This window comes from Pseudophryne corroboree, chromosome 4, assembly GCF_028390025.1.
Source record: "Pseudophryne corroboree isolate aPseCor3 chromosome 4, aPseCor3.hap2, whole genome shotgun sequence".
Taxonomy (NCBI): Eukaryota; Metazoa; Chordata; class Amphibia; order Anura; family Myobatrachidae; genus Pseudophryne; species Pseudophryne corroboree.
In genome coordinates this window covers 540,860,001-540,879,732 of record NC_086447.1, presented here as the reverse complement: position 1 = coordinate 540,879,732, position 19,732 = coordinate 540,860,001, and the positions used below count along the sequence as shown (strand labels likewise).

At 42.5% G+C, this 19,732-nt stretch overlaps 1 protein-coding gene across 8 annotated transcripts in view; it reads left to right on the top strand.

The window, feature by feature from the left end:
* Window positions 1-19,732, top strand: part of LAMA2 (laminin subunit alpha 2) — a 1,276,598-nt gene that overhangs the window by 179,164 nt on the left and 1,077,702 nt on the right. For all 8 annotated transcript variants that reach the window (XM_063917336.1, XM_063917337.1, XM_063917331.1 and 5 more), the window contains exon 2: window positions 9,554-9,724. In XM_063917336.1, coding sequence (XP_063773406.1) covers window positions 9,554-9,724 — 171 coding nt within the window. The remainder of the gene's footprint in view (window positions 1-9,553; window positions 9,725-19,732) is intronic.

Below are 19,732 nucleotides of genomic sequence, written 5' to 3'. Positions count from 1 at the left end.
AACCTTTCTTCAGATACCCTAACAATTACTGAAGTGTCAAACAAGAACATAAACCTCTAATAAAACTTTTGGAGAATCCCACAAGTGTTATTGAACTGGCCAGTAATTAAATAGAGGGAGAATCATTATATAGAACAAATTGATTTCATTTTGGAAGCTCTGACACTAAATAAATATTAAATAATGCTTCAATCTGTTTCTTCTTCTGAATTCAACACAAAAAAATTATTTATCACCATAGCATTCTCTAAAGGTTCTACAAACAAACAGATTTTTTAAAAGAGTTCCAAACTGATTAAACACATTAATACAAATAACAATCTACACTTTAATATTTGCCAAGATTCAGCATATGATTTCCCTGATCAGTAATTTAAAGCACATGCAAAGGCTATTTCAACAGAGATTTGTAGAATGTCTGATACCCTGTATGTCTAATGGATAAAGCATAATTTGAAATATGCAGCAATTCAACTTGTATAGACAGTAGAATACAATTTGTATGTGAGCGATATTAGTAGCAATAAGGGGGAGGATATATTACCACTTTATAAAGCATTGATAAGACCTTACCTTGAGGTCACTGATGTTACAATTCCACTGGTCTTTTCCCTAGCACTTAGTTTTGTTAGTATTCCACCTGTGCATCTTGCTGATTTGTAGAAGTTTGTGTTTTTCCTGATTGGTTTAATGCATCTTATTAGCCTATGTGTGCTCTGTAAAGACAACAGACAATAAGAAGACTGCATGGCCTAGAACGAGTCTTTTTATTACAAAAATCATCAATGGCAGATACAGTAGATGAGTTGGACATGATAAGTGGGTGCCACTGGAAGGTAGGAGTGGGGTCTAGAGACATTATATTGCACGTCTAGTATAACATTTTTCTGAAGGTCTATTATCCAAAGAGATATTAAAAATCAAGACCTCATTCATAGAAGGACAATGGTGCATTGATTGCATGAGACAACTTTGCCAGAAAGACTTGATGAGCCAAACACAGACATCTTAGAGGAGAGAATGGACAGATGTAATATATTGGAAACATTTATAAACATTAACGGATTCAAAGAGTTGAGGAAGGCAGTATGTTTTTTTTTGTTTTTTTTTACAAATAAGATGATTGCAAAACAAAGGGGGCATGCCTTTAAATTCTAGAGTGGAAAACTGAAAGGCAACATAAAAAATGTTTACTTTTGAAAGGGTTATAGAGCCAGGCAATGGTCTCCTAGCAGATGCGATGACTCAAGCTGTAAAATAGTTTAAGAATACATAAAAAATACATATTGCTATTGTTACGACAAAGATAAAAATAACAGAAAAAAAACAACTAAGCTGAAGAAACCTCAAAAAAAAAAAATCACACACAAATCCGGGTAGTTCTGTTTCTGCTATCAAATTCTATTTATGTCTCTATTCAAGCAGATGAAGGGCCTGATTCTGATTTGCAAGTCAAGCAAAAAAAAAAATTGTAGGTGGGACAGATGTAATGTGCAATGTGAGAATTAGTTTTAGGTGGGATGTGTCCAAACTAAAATCTAAATGGCAGTGTAACAATAAAGTGCCTAATTCAGCATGGAATGCATCTACAATGCGTTTGCATGCCAATGCCCTTCTGGAGTGTGTGCATGTGCAGAAGCTGCACCGCGCGTGCACACAAAGTGAGAGGCGATGGCAAACGCCTCTGCCTGATTAACAGGCAAAGGCATTCATAGGGTGGGAGGGGGTGTCAATGCAATGTTTTTGGGGTGGCGTTGCAGCGTTTGGGAGACGCAGTCCAGACCATTTGCCAACGAAAAGCAAATAGCTATACAGAGTAAAACCAATCCTTAAAAGTTAAATAAATGCATAAACAGTAAAAGGTTAGAGAAGGATAATGTAGGCCCATTAAAAAATGAATTGGGAGCTTTGCTAAACGATGATAAAATAACAGCTGAAATACTGAACAATTTTTCTTCCTCAGTATTCACCAGGGAGGATCAGATGGTGAGAGAAGTGCATAACGATAGTGAAGGTAATGACTCTTGGCTGGATATTTATATGAGGTAGTAATCCTGGAGAGACTAAGCAACATAAAGATTAATAAATCACCAGGCCCAGATGGTTTTTATCCAAGTTATTATGGAGCTTAGGTCACAGCTAGCAAAACCTCTATACTTGATTTTCAATAGTTCAATTACATCAGGCATGGTACCAAAGGATTTGTGCATAGCTGAGGTAGTGCCTTTATTTAAAAAGGGAACTAAAAATAATTCTGGTAACTATAGACCAGTTAGTTTAACCTCTATGGTGGGTAAAATATTGTAAGGTATTTTGAGGGATAGCATAGAGGGTTATTTGCAGGTTAATAAGATCATTAGCAAAAGTCAGCATGAGTTTGTAAGGGACAGATCATGTCAAACTAACTTAATTAGCTTCTACGAGGAAGTGAGTGAGAATCTTGACCAGGGAAAAGCAGTGCAAAAGCCTTCGATACAGTGCATCATAGGAGACTGATCAGCAAATTAAGGGAACTTGGCCTAAGATATACTATTTGTACATGGATAGGTAATTGCCTAGATAACAGAGTACAATGAGTAGTGATCAACGTGATGTTCTCCAGTTGGGCACCAGTTGTCAGTGGAATACCACTAGGGTCCGTACTTGGCCTGTTACTGTTCAATATATTTATCAATGATCTAGGAATAGGCCTGGAAAGCACAGTGTCAATCTTTGCAATGATACTAAACTGTGTAAGGTAATCAATTCAGAAAGCGATGTGGAGTCTCTACAGAATGACTTATTTAAACTTGAAACGTGGGCATCTAAATGGGGAATGAGGTTCACTATAGAAAAATGCAAAGTTATGCATTTTGGGAGACAAAACACACATGCCTCCTACACTCTAAATGGGGAAAATATAGGGGTAACTGTGGTGGAAAAAGATTTGGGGGTGCTCATAGATAATAGGCTTAATAACAGTACACAATGTCAAAATGCAGCAAAAAGGCAAGTAAAGTGCTTGCGTGCATAAAACAGGGCATTGAGACAAGGGACGTGGATGTAATCCTGCAAACTGTACAAATCATTGGTACGTCTGCACCTGGAATATTGTGTTCAATTTTGGGCACCATATTATAAATAAGATATCGGGGAACTAGAAAGAGTTCAAAGGCGAGCTACTAAATTGATTAAAGGGTTAGAGACACTGGACTATGAGGAAAGGCTTACTAGGTTAAATACTGTATGTATACACTAGAAAAGAGGCGTCTAAGAGGAGACATTATTAATATCTTCAAATATGTAAAGGGTCATTACAAGGAGTAAGCAGGGGATTTGTTTATTAAAAGAACTCTGTATAGGACACGTGGGCACTCGCTGAGGCTAGAGGAGAGAAATTTCTGTTCACAATGTAGGAAAGGGTTCTTCATGGTAAGGTCAATAAAGATGTGGTACTCCCTGCAGACTCTGTAAATGCATTTAAAATGGATTAGACAGATTTCTAACTGGAAAAAGTATCCAGGGTTATAGCATTTAACATAGTGTCATTAATATCTTGGTTAAGTACCAATTGACAACTATGATTCTTACTACTCCATTACTTCAGCAGGTGCATTATAATATTAACAGTTTAACACAGAATACGTATTGAACCCGATGGGCATTTTGCCTCTTTTCAGCCTCACTAACTATGTAACTATGTAATTTGCGGGGTGGGTCATGGTGTCAGTGTGAAGTAAGATGTAGCCACTGCGAGCCTTATCATGGTGGGTAGCCATCTACCTTCGCAGCTAGGCTGCGCAGGCAGAGGGACACCCTTAACATGCGAGCACTTTGCTGCTGTCACTCAAAGTGTGATTATAAACCTCTGACATGCGATCGCACTGTGACTGCTAGTACATGCGCTGTGCGGCCGCAGCTCATGTGCAGTTTGGAGAACTGCAATCTAACCTGATTAACCCCCAATGCTAGCTAGAATTGTATTTTTTTCTCTCGCTGCCATAGGCTCCCATGGCAACACTTAGGGGCGTAGTTATTAACATTATTTTTACTTTTTATTTTTCACACCCTTTTCACATTATTTTAGTATTCCTGAAAGTATTAAAGGGCTTTTGGAGCAGTCTTCGCATTTTTTTTTTTTGTAATCAGATTGCATATCCCATACTCATAATGGGAAATGCAATATGGGCAAATTTACAAAAAGATAAAAAATAGTTTAAAAAAACATAATGAGTTCTGTGATAATTATACCAGCAACAGCTGGCGTTATCACAGAGCAGGAAAAAGGGGGGCCTGGACTGCACACCCTAATACTAAAGATTTCAAGAGGTGCTATCATGCTGAGGCTTCTAATACTATGCTGGAGGAAGAGAGATGCAGATGGAGTGTGTATTTGCATCTCTCTTCCTCCAGCATGTTATCACAGAGCAGCACTGTGATATACAGCCTTCAGCATGGCTTTCTCTGCCCCCCCGCAGAGAAAGCTGTGTGAGAACCGTGCTCTGGTGATCAGCTCTGTGTGTCAGATGGACATACAAGCTGATCACAGTTTAAAGAAAAAAAAACAACAAACATACTTACCAGTCCCAGAAGCCGGTGATCAGTGCTCCGATGCAAAACGGAACCTCAATTTACAGAATCGGGGTCACAACAGCGCACAGGATCCAATGTCCAGCAGCCCTGCAGGAGCACCGATCACCGGCTCCAGGGACTGGTAAGTATATTAACCGCCGGGGGTTGTTAAATACCCTGATAAAGCTGCAGAGTAGCATCGCAGGGACAGAGCTTTCTCACAAGTTCTTTTCCTGCATGCAATTATTAATACATCGATGTGATGTAATCAATAATCGCATTAAGAGTTTGGTTGATTTTATCACCTCACATCTGCATCTGAGGCTACGGATTGTGATAAATCGCCCCGTAAGTGTTTTAGATGTTATCAAAATGTTTGAGTACTTATCATCTCCTGTCTTCTCCAACGCAACTTTGCATCCCCTGGCTGTCGTTAATATCCTCCTGGTGAGAGTACAGTAGTAATGCATTCTTTCTTGGCATCTTTTCTGTTTGTTTTGTCATTTGTCCATAAAGTTTAGTAGTAAAAACAAAAGTCTGCAGAAATGCCGGAAAGGAGTACGCCTGAGCACTGTGAGCAGTCACCGCCAAGGGGGAGACTTTTGTTCACCCTCATCGGCAGCTCTTATTTTAGTAACATTTACAGTAGCAGCAATGGTGTCAGGTGAAGCAGGGGCTGCTTTTTCTCTGGGCAAAGTTATATTTTAGAATATGGACCCCATGGTCACATAAACAGTATGTATGGCTTAGGGTAATGGCAACCAGGGACTGTTAACTAGGACTTGAGACAGTTTCATATTATTGAAAAATAGATAGCTAAGATTAAGTTAGTTAAAAGATTATCCAAAATCAGTGCACACTCTATCATTCTGTTACTTGCAAATGTCATTCTGTGACTCAGAATAATAATTATTTTACGCTCTATATTAACACTATATTTTCTATTTTCTCAATGATTTAAGACAATAAGAAGTTACTATTTCGTTAAGATTGCAGTGCAAGAACTGCAACCTTCTCAGGCATTCTTGCTTGAATGAGTCCAGAAGCACAGTATCCCTGGAAACTATTAACCTTAAATTAAAATATTGGCAACTATAGTGATGGGTTATCTTAACTTAACCATGGCCCTGCTGTAAATAGGGACAATTTTGGAGAGGTAATGGAAAGTGACAGAAAAAAAAGCAGGCGTATCATGACCATTTTAGGGGTGTGTCTATGCCTGCGTCTGCGATCCTTTAAGGAGTAACAGTGGCTCCAGCGCCTCACTTCCTGTGGCCATGCTGCACCAGCGTAGAACTACTCAGTAGAATAATAGATTGTATGCAGCCACTGAGACTCGTGAAGCCAGAGGAGGGCTTTTCAATACAAATCCAGGCAGCCGCGCATTTGCATAATTTTGCACAGTTGCTGCTTTCACAAATGCATTAGCATAAAACTCTGAATAAGGACCAATGAAAAAATTGATACAAATGGCTACATTCTAATGAGATGTACTATTACCTAGCTAAAAATATTAGTGCTAAAGAATTTGTTGTTTTACTATTAGTTAGAACTCATCTACATATAATTCATACCAGATGTTATACCGTAAGCTAAACTTGTATTATACTTTATACAATACATGCCAGGTGTTTCATGAATGACGTTTGACTTTCAATTCTGCTAAAAAGTCCCTTAAAAGTGTATTAACGTAATAGCAACTATTGTGATTTTTTTCCCCCTTGATTTTAAATGTTAGCAACATTAATGTCAATTAATGCTGGAATTCAATTGTTTTACCCACCAGCAGCCACTAGATAGAGCCCAATGGAGCGAATAAATTGTTGGTGCATTCGGGCACGAATCTCTGCTGGCCCCCTGTGCTGGCGAGCTGAAATAAGTAAAAAAGTGACCCCCTGGTCTCCTGTAACTTTTAGACAGGAGATCAGGAGAAATAAACAACTGAATCGCCCCCATAGAATCAATTTTGTGGTGACTCTTCTACGGTTACAAATAGTGGTTTGTTCTGTCATATTATTGAAGCAGTGGTGGAAAACACTACTACACTACTGTATATATCAGTCACTGTAAAACTTCACTATGTTTTCAGTTTTGTACATTTTACATTTAAAATCAGGTAATTTGCAGTTATACAGATGCAGCAAGGTTTATTGAAATGTATTGTATGCCCCAGCAGCCAGTACAATCTATCCACAATTGTGTGCTCTGCCTGTTTGAATGTGATTCTATAATACAATCATATAACATTATGGTATGGGCTCTGGGCACACTGTATAAGTCAACTGCTTATATCATGTCAGAAATTGACATTTATGAGGAGATAAGTGGTGTCTGGTACACATCAGTCCTTATTTCAGAATAGTCACTTTACAATATCAGTCACAGTGTCGTCTCATTTTTAAAAGCATTCATACAGTAGTTCATAAGTTCATGCTTGTAAGAATATTCACTTCTCTTATTGCAGGTTATATAAGTATATAGCTATATGTTATATGTATAAAATTAATTACACTCTGTACATCAATTTAGGGCATTCATGTGCCATGGTGTATAAGTTATCAATGGCTGGTCCAGTTATTATTGCAGAAAGATGTCTTTTGTTCCATGGTTTGCAAAACAATAAGTAACATTGGGAAAATAGTCATAGGCGTGCGCAGCACATTTTATTAGGGGGTGCACCATCGGAGGGGTGTGTCTAGCACCACCTTTTGGACATGTCTAGCACCATCTATTAACGGTCAACACAATATAAAATATCCACCCTTGTACCAATCTTAATAAAGCAGATACATTGTCAGATGTTGTTGTGTGCACCAAACAAACACCCCTGAAGGCACTCACTGTAATTACACTGCTCCTCCTCAGCCTGGTCTGGCTCTTCCTCTCTTTCCCCTGCAAGCTGCAGCAGCTTACTTACAAGTCAGTCACTCACTGACACTGACAGTCGCAGACTAGTTAATGCTGCCGGAAAAACGAGAGATGTGTCAATGCTGCCGCCGACCGCCTGCCAGTATTGAATTTGTCTTCCTAAGAGGAACACTGGCTGCATACTGCTCCTCATCAGTGGCTGGCGTTGGCATAGCGTAGAAGGAGAGAGGTGGGCGTGTGGCGAGTGTGATGGGTGGGCGTGCGAGCAGCATGACGTAATCACATCACATCACGCTGTTTTTGTATATGGAAGTGGAGGCAGGAGTTTGAAAGCCAGTGGCAGTGGCACCCTTGATTAACCCAGGCGTCCGGTCAGTAATGCAGTCCTGACAGGGTGCAGCGCAGAGGGGACAGTAACCAGCCTGTTCGGCGATCGCTGCATCAGGCATGTGAGATAGGGGTGCCGGACATTAGGGGGTGCCTGTGCGCACCAGGCACCCCCCCTGCGCACACCTATGAAAATAGTTATATTTCTTGAGAACTAATTACAAGATCCAAATAATGCAAACAATGAAAATTGCTGAAGACACTGTAAAGGTATTAAAAGTATTTTATTTTATACATACTGTATATTACATTGGTTAGTTTTTTTTTATAGAATTTCTTAATATTGAACAATTTAAAAAATAAAAGCATTCATAGTCTGATCAACTGCTACCATTCCCACTGCACTTCTCAGTTTTTATGAAAGTCAATTAAATGCCAAGTTCATAAGACTTGATTGGTGTAATATAATAATGCATAACATTAACTGTCAGTCTGATCAGTTTTTTAGCTGCTGTATACACTGACCTGTCTCAGAATCATTATCAGTAAACTATGCTGCATGTGCAATGCGTGATTGTGAATGGATCTTTATAATGGGGGGATTTTCTGAATTTTGTAAATAAAAAATATATATTATTTTCCAACAACACCTTAGTTGAATGCACCTCAGACTTCATTTAAACATATACAACATCATGGCAGAGTTCACCTAAACAATTAATGTTGAGGTTTCTGTCACTGAAGACCTGTGTCAAGACAGGCATCAACAAGGCTGGTTTTGCCTTGTAAATGATTGGTGCTTTAAAAATAGAGGCATTCTCGCACAGGGTGTGGTTCATCAAATCGACAGTGTCTAGGTCGACAATGTTTAGGTCGACCACTATATGTCGACAGTCACTAGGTCGACATGGATGGAAGGTCGACAGGGTTTCTAGGTCGACGTGTGCTAGGTCGACAGGTCTAAAGGTCGACATGAGGATTTTTTTTTTTTGGTGTCGTTTTCTTCGTAGAGTGACCGGGATCCCAAATTAGTGCACCGCGTCCCCTCGCATGGCTCGCTTCGCTCGCCATGCTTCGGGCATGGTGCCTTCGCTCCGCTACCACTTTGCTCGGCACACTTTACCGTTCCAATCATAGTCCACGTGGATCGTTAAGTATGAAAAAATTATAGAAAAAGAAAAAAAATTGAAAAACTAATGTCGACCTTTAGACCTGTCGACCTAGCACATGTCGACCTAGAAACCCTGTTGACCTTCCATCCATGTCGACCTAGTGACTGTCGACCTATAGTGGTCGACCTAAACATTGTCGATCTTCAGACCGGATCCCTCTCGCACAAACTACTGTACCTCCATCTTCTTGCACCCTGTTACATTTACCCCTTTATCTTGTATTCCTGAGAATACTATGGGTTAAATTGGGAACGCTAGTCCCCTGCCTGTATTATCCAGGCACACTAGGTAAAAGCTTCAGTTATTTATGTGGTTAATCGTTTTGTATAATAACCTTCTGGAATGTTTTCTGGAATAAATCTGACACTAGGGGCTGGATGTAATGACGCCAGAGTTCAGCAGCTGTGCAGGATGCCGGCCGAATGTGGACTTTTTTTTAAAGGTGCAATCACTTACAAGGCAAAACCATGCCTTGTAAGCGATTGCCCCTTCAAAAAAAATATCCAAATTCATCCGGCATCCCGCACAGCCTCTTATCTCGGGCGTAATTATATCTGGACATAGTTCTTTTGTGTAGGTAATCTTAATGGAAGGATTCAAACCTTTAATCAAATTGTTTTCCTTCTTTTTTTTAGGTCTGTTTCCTGCAGTTCTTAATCTTGCCTCTAATTCCATAATCACAGCAAATGCCACATGTGGAGAAAATGGACCAGAAATGTTTTGCAAGTTGGTAGAACATGTTCACGGGCAGCCTCAGCGCCATCCTCAGTGTCGTACCTGTGACCAGAATGCCGCCGATAGAAGCTGTAGGTGCCAAACCAATATTTTGTGTTTGTCAAACTTTTATGTATCCTCGAATATGCTTAATATAAGGTCTATAGAATTATAATTTGCTTTTTGCCTATTCTTCCTTGTAATCTGAATAAATACACTAGATGATCACCATAGCTGAAGTAACACCTCTCAAACCCACAGGCACAGAGCATCCAGGGGTGTGGAATGTGGTGTAGGGGATACCACCTAATGGGGGAAGGATTTAAGGGTGAGTGTGGCCCCAGGAACAACAGTAACAACCACCCCCCACCTTCTTAATTGTATTATTTTTATTGATTGGTTATAAGACCTCATTTGATGATAGCCAATGTCCTACACATTCACTCTACATTCAAGATAGCACATGGTACAGTACAGTGGAAATATTTAGCAGTTATTAGTACTGTATAGGCTGCAGTACCAACACAAGCATCCAAGTGCAGCCCTATGGAAAATTTGCCACTGCACCTAACTTTTTCTTAGTGACCCCTATAGTGAAAAAATATACAACCATAATGAAGCCATGCTGCATTAACAATAACAGCCTGCATGCTCATCAGATTAAACAGCACTAAGATGGTTGGAATGGCATCTTCAATAAAGATATCAGACTTTAAACAATACCACAGTGGTATGAAATGTCACGTTCAGGAGCCTAAGATAATTCCAGGGAGCAATATTGATAACAATAAATACTGCTTTGGGAGAAATACCAAAATGAAGAGCAAATGGCCCACCTCAACTCTTCCAATATGGAGAGGATGAGGGATTCCGTTTGACTGGCTATTTTTTAATTATTTGGAAACAGCAGTGGACTTTAAGTCATTCAATCAGACGTAGCTTAGTTGCTCCCTCCTTATGTTCCTGTGGGTGAACGTTGCCAAACAGCTATATCTACACATGCAGATTTAATAACAGGAGATCAAAGTTACTGCTGGTGCAGCAGGTGATATAGTGCACAGGAACCACTGACAAAACAAATGAGCAACATCTTTATTGAATAGATAAATGGAATATACAGTATTTCATTATGTTCAGCCTCATTATATCCAATGTTATGTTTTTACTCCTCATGCATGCCATGCTGCTCAATTTTATTTTGCAGATTAGATACCTAGATACCAGTTACCAGTGTAACATGGTAATGTGATTTGGATGATAGGTCTACAGTCAATAAATTCACATTCATGAGGTCAACAGATACAAAAGGTCAACATGGTCAAAAGGTCAACAGTGCTTGATGTCAACAGGTACAAAAGGTGGTCAGGTTCAAATGGATGATACAAGTTGGTTTTTTAAAAACTTTTTCATCATTTAGCAACTACATGGACTACAATTGGGAATAGTAACCTGTGCCTCTACCTGTGGTGAACATATATTTGTTTTCAGTGCATGCCATAAAGGAGAAATGATGGCTACCTCTGCATCAAGCCCACAATATACACTTTAGCTCATGCTTGTCGCTTCAGATTGCGAACAGCTCTTACAGTATCTCAGTCTTACTGTAAATCAGATTTACCTTCTCTCCCGGAACCTCCTTATTTTTCTGGCAGTCCCCCGCGCCCCTGTAAAAAAGGTGAATGTTCTCCGACATCTGTGACACCCCACGAGTTATTGTAAAAAAAACATTTATTTAATTTAATGTATAGGGCTGAGATGTGAGCCAGCAGCAGGTCACATGACTGTGAAGCTGCTGGAAACAGGCACAGTTGGCTGATTTAGACAGGGCAGTTACAGTGAGTCTCCTGAGGGAGGGTCATTTTGAGAAGTGCCCTGATGGAAGTAAAGGAAGGACAGGCTGTTACACTGCGGCTAAGCAGGGCTGACCTGTCAGGGAAAAATAATAATAATAATAATAATAATAATAATATCTTTATTGCCATTAACACACCCCAAGGGATGTAAACGAAAAAATCAAGCAAAACCATATCAGATAACAGACGTACAGCAAATTACTTTCCAAGACCTAAAATGACATTTCGACAATTTACTATACTTACTGTGCTGGGAAAGAAGCTGTTATGCAGCCTCTTTGTGCATGAATAAACATCCCTAAAGGGTCTATTTGATGGCAATCTTGAAAATATTGGCTAGTTAAGATGAATTGAACCATCCAAAATAGCTATAGATTTCTTAAGGATACTCATTTCATATATCTTATAAATACCGGACAACCTGACACCGATTACTCGACCCGCTGTCCTAACCACCCCGACCTCAAGACAGAGAATTTGAAATAAAAATCTCTAAAAATTTAAAAGACTACACCTGCTCAATACCTTTTCCATCCAAAAGAACAGGTAACTTTGGGGCACTGTTCCGTTTTCTAAAATCAATTATTATCCCCTTGGTTTTAGATGTGTTTAAAATTAATCTATTCACCCTGCTCCACTCTAATAAACTCACGACCTCTTTTCTGTATGCAGTCTCAATCAGGTGCTTATTAAACACACAATAGCAGTATCAACCGCAAACTTAACAATTTTTACCGAATATGATGTAGACTCACAGTTGTGGGTAAATAATGAATATAGTAGTGGACTTAGGACAGATCTCTGTGGAACACCTACATTCAACACCACTTACCCCGAGGTTAAACCCCCCCCAATTTAACAACCTGATGCCTATCCAATAGAAAGTGAAGCAACCACTTACAAGTAAAACTGTTTAGGCCCAACCTGGATAACTTAAAAACTAAAGAATTGGGCACAATGGTATTGAAGGCGAAACTAAAATCAACAAATAAAATTCTTATATAGGTGTCATTTCCTTCCAAATGTGTGTGTATATATATATATATATATATATATATATAGTTACATAGTCAATACAGCAACATCCATAGATCGATTTGCCCTGTAGGCAAATTGAAAAGGGTCAAAGCCCACCGAAAAGTGAGCCTTGATGTGACCCAACACCAAATGTTCAAAACATTTCATTAACAAAGAAGTCAGGGCTATTGGTCTATATTGAAACTTTTTGGTTCTCCACACTTTGGAATCAGGATAATAGTAGTTGCCTTGAAACTGCTTGAAACCAAGCAGTAAGCTAATGATAAATAAAAAATGAGCATAAAAATCCCATTTAGCTGTTCACAACATTCTTTAATAACTTTACCCTGGATGCCATCTGGGCCGGCAGCCCTACCAGTACCACAGACTGCAGACACCGCCAAACTGCCCATTCATCAAGCATCAGGGGGGCCTCCTCTGACCTAGTATCCATTACCAGGTCATTTAATTTACTTTCCTCACTAAACCTGGAATAAAATACGCTTAATTTCTCTACCAGGGAACTATCCACACCGCTAGCCTCATGTGATTGCACCCTGTAATCTGTAAGGTCTTGGCTGCATCTCTACATACACCGTGAATAAGAGTTCTGACTAAATTTCTCTTCCATTTTTTTGAGTTATAAGTTTTGGCCCTTCTAATTCCTTTTCTCAACTCAGCCCTAGTAGCTTGATAACCCTTTTTGTTCCCTGATTTAAAAGCCTTGTCACATGCCCTAAACAAGGGATGAACTTCTCCATTTAGCCAGGGTTTTTCATTTGCAAAGACACTAAAACTTTGTCTAACAGTTACACTTTCCACACAACAATCTATGTAGCCCAGAATTGTAGAGGTGAGAAGATCTACATCAATTTTCCCACCCACCCCAGATTCTTCTATTAGTAAATTCCAGTCGGTAAAAGATAAAGTATCCTTCAACCACTTCATTGCACCCTCAGGCCAGACCTGAACACATTTCCTAATAGGCCTAGCACACTTCACTACTGGAACATAAGTCGGTATCATAAACAATGAAACATGATCCGATTTCCCAATGTGGGCACATACAACAGTCTCATAGCCCATCCTAAAAGTTGTATAAACTTGATCTAGAATATTTCCACCACGTGTTGGAACCACAAGCTTAGGTAAAACAGATTATAAATCTACTCCATTAAAATCGCCATCAATTATAAAAGCCCCGTCCACATAGGTTGATTGTAATTTACCCAAAGCATAATATAGCAGAACCAATGCACCACTTCAATTTGCCTGCAGGGGGATGTAGACCGCTGCTATTACTACTGCCATAAATTCCCTAGGCAGGTAGAAGTTTCTACATTTAATCATTTAATATTCCACAGTCTCAGAACATAAAACCTCAATAATAACGGCATCTGAACACAAGTTATTGTTGCATATATGCAGACCTCCTCACCCCCTTCCCCACCATACATGGCATCTACCTTCAGATGGCCAATCCAGGGTTCACTCACCAACACTTGAGCATCCCCCCCGGCCCTCTGTCACAGTCTCCTGGCCCCCAGCCGCTGCATGCTCCATTCGGTCTTCCAACACAGCAGCTGACCTCAGAATACCAGTTCCTGGAGCCCAGCCAGTGGCATCGGCAGCAGCCACAGCCTCAGCTCCACTTGCGGCATCAATGCCAGAGACACGCACAGTACCTGTCACGGCTCCAGCAGCTCCCGGCACTGTGATCCCTCATAAACCCCCTGCCACACCAGTGCTGCCTCGCAGACATAGCATGTCTTCCCGGGAATACACCATCTGCGCTGGCAGCAGTCCCACACACAGACCAAGAGATGTAACAAGCCTGCCTACTCTTGCCAGGTGAGTACAATTCGAAGCCACTGCATCTTGGTTTGCCACCATGCTTCCACATCCTACATGGTCTGAGTATACTGAAATAGACTGAGTTAGTGTTATGCACACCAGTGCCTGCAGGAATGTACTGGTGTTTGAACTGTTATACACACCAGTGCCTGCAGGAATGTACTGGTGTCTGAACAGAGAGGGATGCAAAACAAATGAACTCACAGACAGACTGGGAAATATGACATAACGTACACAGAAGGTGATAGGGTAACAAAACCAACACAGAGTGAACAGAGAAGCCCAGAGGCTAAGAAACTGGGTGTCTCCCTAGTATTAGAAATGCTCAGATGGAAAAAGCAAGATGTTGTGTTTTAATACGTAGAGAACCCGAAATGCTGTTGCTAAGGGCAACAGCAAAACCCTAAAGGGTTACCAACGGGTGTGGCAGTAAACTCCTTGGTCAGAGATGGAATAATAGACACAAGGAGAGTCTCCACAATCCTAATTCTCACTTGCAGGGCCCAGGTTCAGCTTACTGCCACTAAACTGACACATGGACGCCCTGCACAGTGAGAGAGGATTATGCAGGCAGGTCTGAAAGTACAGCCACAAACCTGCTGGGTTCACAGAATAGCAAAAGAACCTCAGCAGGCTAAACGACTGACTCCAGTCTTACTGCTAGGTCTGGATTGGCAGAGTGTAGTACCAAATGCCCAGGCCTATTTGCAGTAAGCAACAACAAAATACAAAGCTACACAGTACTGGCTAACATTCAGGAACTGACTAACCAACAAAGATTCAGCAGCATCTGCTTAACCTGAAAAGAGGCCTAATAAAGCAGGTGCTGTCCACGCCCCCCTCAGACCTCACAGACTGTGAGCACAAAAACCAGCACCGGATCCCATGCCTGTAACCACTGCACAGCAAAAGACCCGAACCGGAGTATCAGCTGCGCTCAGGTTACTCCGCTAGCACTTGTCTCCCGGTTGCCATGACGACGTGGCAGCACAGGGCAGGAGACCCTAACAGTACCCCCCCTCTGACGAGGGGTCAAAGAACCCCTACCACCGGGTTTATCGGGGAACTGCGAGAAGAAAGAGCGTATCAGTCTGGGGGCATGAAGATCACAACTGCGCACCCACGACCGCTCCTCCGGGCCATACCCCTTCCAGTGCACCAAAAATGACAGCCGACCCAGAACCATCTTGGAGTCAAGAATCCTTTCAACAACAAACTCCCTCTGGCCACGTATCAGAAGAGGGGAAGGTCTTCCTCTGGAAGAAGGATTACTAATCGCCCGTTTTAAAAGGGAACAATGAAATGTTTTATTGATACCCAAAGAACGGGGCAGATCTAACTGAAATGCCACCGGATTGATAACCCTGGTGATCTTATAAGGGCCGATGAACCGGGGGCCTAACTTATGAGATGGCTGTTTCAACTTCAAATTCTTGGTAGACAACCAGACGAAGTCTCCTAATTTGAAGCTGCAGGGTCTTTTCCGCTTATCAAAAACCCTTTTGGTCACTAATGACACAGACACAAGGGCTTTCTTCACTTTCCTCCAAATACCTCTAAGGACCGAAACGACAGAGGAACCACCAGGCGTGGAGTCCAGGGGGTCAAAAGAATTGGCCTTAGGATGATGCCCATACACACAAAGGAAGGGAGAGATCCCTGTAGCAGAGTGAGCCGCGTTGTTATAGGCAAACTCCGCCATTGACAGATGAGCAACCCAGTCAGTCTGACACTTGGAGACATAACACCTGAGGAACTGCTCCAAGGTCTGGTTCACCCTTTCAATCTGCCCATTAGACTGCGGATGGTAGCCTGACGACAAGCTGACAGAAATCTGGAGATCGGAACAAAATGCCCTCCAGAATTTGGCCACAAACTGGGATCCGCGGTCAGAGACCACATCAAGTGGCAACCCGTGGAGGCGCACAACATGCAGCATAAATAATTCAGACAGGCGTCTGGCCGATGGCAGCCAAACCAGTGGAACGAAGTGCGCCATCTTCGAAAACCTGTCAACGACAACCCAGATGGCTGTCATCCCAGAGGATTTGGGCAAGTCCACAACAAAATCCATTGAAATGTGGGTCCATGGCTTAGATGGAATAGAGAGTGGATGTAATGGGCCAACAGGAACCCCTCTAGGAGTCTTATTTCGGGCACAGATGTCACATGCCCGAACCCACTGATCCACATCCTTAGCCACCGAGGGCCACCACACCGCCCTAGATAGCAACTCCCGAGTTCAGGCAATACCCGGGTGACCTGCCGACTTCTTGGCATGGAATTCCAGGAACACTCGCTGTCTTAACCTAGGAGGCACAAACAAAAGACCTACCGGAAGGTCTGGAGGAGCCTGCTCCTGTGCTCTAAGGACTAATGACAAGAGGTCCTGGGTAATGCCCACTTTAATACATGATGGGGACACAATGGGCAACGGCTCCTCGGTGGTCTCCTGGATTGGAGCAAAACTCCGCGAGAGCGCATCAGCCTTGATGTTTTTTGACCCAGGGCGATATGTTATCAAAAAATTAAAGCGAGCAAAAAACAAAGCCCATCGTGCCTGCCTGGCATTGAGACGCTTCACTGACTCTAAATATGCCAAATTCTTATGGTCGGTGAGAATTGAGACCACAAACTTAGCCCCCTCAAGCCAGTGTCTCCACTCCTCGAGTGCATCCTTAATAGCCAACAATTCCCGGTTACCCACGTCATAATTCATCTCGGCAGGCGAAAATTTACGGGAAAAGTAAGCACAGGGATGAAGGCGATTATCAGACACTCCCATCTGAGAGAGCACTGCCCCAATACCCATCTCAGAGGCATCCACCTCCACCACAAAAGGACGCTCTGGATCTGGGTGTCGCAGCACCTTGGCGGAGATAAATGCCCTTTTGAGACGGGCAAAAGCCGCTTTGGCCTCACGAGACCAGTGAGCAACATCCGCCCCTTTCTTAGTGAGTGCCACCAAGCGCGCCACTATAGACGAAAATCCAGCGATAAATCGTCTATAAAAATTTGCAAAGCCCAGGAAACGCTGAAGCGCCTTCAAACTAGTGGGCTGCACCCAATCCAGGACTGCCTGTACCTTGGAACCCTCCATTTGGAAACCTTCTGGGGAGATAATATATCCTAGAAACGCGATTTGCTGAACTTCAAATTCGCACTTCTCCAGCTTCGCCCCAAGCCGGTGGTCTCTGAGTTTCTGGAGGACTAAGCGTACATGCTTCCGATGTTCCTCCAGGGAATGGGAGAAGATTAGGATGTCATCTAAGTATACAACTAAGAATCTATCCAAATATTCCCTGAGCACATCGTTCATGAAATCCTGGAAGACTGCCGGGGCATTACAGAGCCCAAAAGGCATCACCAAATATTCATAATGCCCTGAGTGGGTATTAAAGGCAGTCTTCCATTCATCCCCCTCTCTTATTCGGATTAGATTGTACGCACCACGTAGGTCAATCTTAGAAAAAATGGTGGCAGTACGAAGCTGGTCAAACAAGACCGAAATGAGAGGCAGTGGGTATGAGTTTTTAATCGTGATACGGTTCAATTCCCTGAAGTCGATGCAGGGTCGCAATGAACCGTCCTTTTTACCCACGAAGAAGAACCCCGACCCAACTGGAGACTGTGAAGGTCTGATAAATCCTTTAGCCAAGTTCTCCTGAATGTACTCTGCCATAGCCTGAGTCTCAGGACGTGACAGGGAGTACAACCTGCTCTTGGGAAGCTTAGCATTCGGCAACAAATCAATGGCACAGTCATAGGGGCGATGGGGAGGTAGTACCTCTGCAACTTTTTTGGAGAACACGTCCGCAAAATCTGCATAACACCCTGGCAATCCTGGCAAACTTAGCTGCGAGAGCCTGACTGGAAGGCTCAAGCAACTCCTGAAACAATCAGTACCCCAACTAAGAATCTCCCCAGAGACCCAGTCAAATTGAGGATTGTGGACCCTTAACCAGGGTAACCCCAACACCAATGGGGCAAAAGTACAGACAGTCACATAAAAGGACAATTTTTCAGAGTGTGTGGCTCCAATAAACAAAGAAATCTGGCTAGTGCAAGAGGTAATTTAACCCTGGGATAATGGTTCCCCGTTTAACCCACAAATCTCAATTTCCGACGCCAAGGGTACTAAGGAAACAGAGTGTTTCAGGGCGAATTGGCGGTCCATAAAAACCCCGTCGGCCCCACTGTCCACAAAGGCCTCAGTCTTGACAGTTTGACCGAGGATCTTCAAGGTCACCGGAATGATAAAAGTCTTCTTGGGAAATTCTGACTTCTGGCCTGACAGGATATTTCCCATCACCCTCAGGCCCTGAAGTTTTCCGGCTTTTCTGGGCATGATACTACCACATGACCCTTATTCCCACAGTACAAACACAACCCCTGCTGTCTCCTCCGCGTCTTCTCACGCGAGGAGAGGCGGGTAGCCCCAATCTGCATAGGCTCCTCGGAAAATTCCTCAGAGTCTGAGGTTCCCTTGGGAAAGAAGGATACCTCGGTCTCCCTTTCAAGCCTACGCTCTCTCAGCCGTCTATCCACCCGGATGGATAACTGCATGAGCTGATCCAAGCTATCAGGTAAGGGATATTGTACCAGTTGGTCTTTTATCTGGTTAGAAAGACCTCTTCGGTACTGGTGTCTCAGGGCTGGGTCATTCCACTGGGTATCATGGGCCAACCTCCGAAACTCCGTACAGTAAACCTCAACTGGCCTTCGCCCTTGCTTTAGGATCGAAATCTGAGCCTCGGCTGAGGCCGTCTTGTCAGGGTCATCATACAACATGCCCAGTGCCGTAAAAAAAATCATCAACACTTTTAAGCGATGGACAGTGAGGCTGCAACCCATATGCCCAGACCTGTGGGTCTCCTTGTAGCAAGGAAATCACTATGCCCACCCGCTGAATCTCTGACCCAGAAGACTGAGGCCTAAGCTGGAAATATAACTTGCAGCTCTCCTTGAAACAAAAGAACTGCGAGCGATCTCCAGAAAAACGATCCGGAAGATTTACTTTCGGCTCCTTAACCCCTGAAGGTGCTGCTGCTGCGGGAGCTCCGCCAGCGGCCTGGGAGGTGTGCATTTTAATGGACAAATCATTAAATTGACGAGTCAGGACCTGCACCTGATCGACCACCTGTTGCAACGTATTTTGAGGGGTATGCTCCATATTCCCACAAAATTTCAACAGGAGTATTGGGCTGCTGAATATGTTATGCACACCAGTGCCTGCAGGAATGTACTGGTGTTTGAACTGTTATACACACCAGTGCCTGCAGGAATGTACTGGTGTCTGCACAGAGAGGGATGCAAAACAAATGAACTCACAGACAGACTGGGAAATATGACATAACGTACACAGAAGGTGATAGG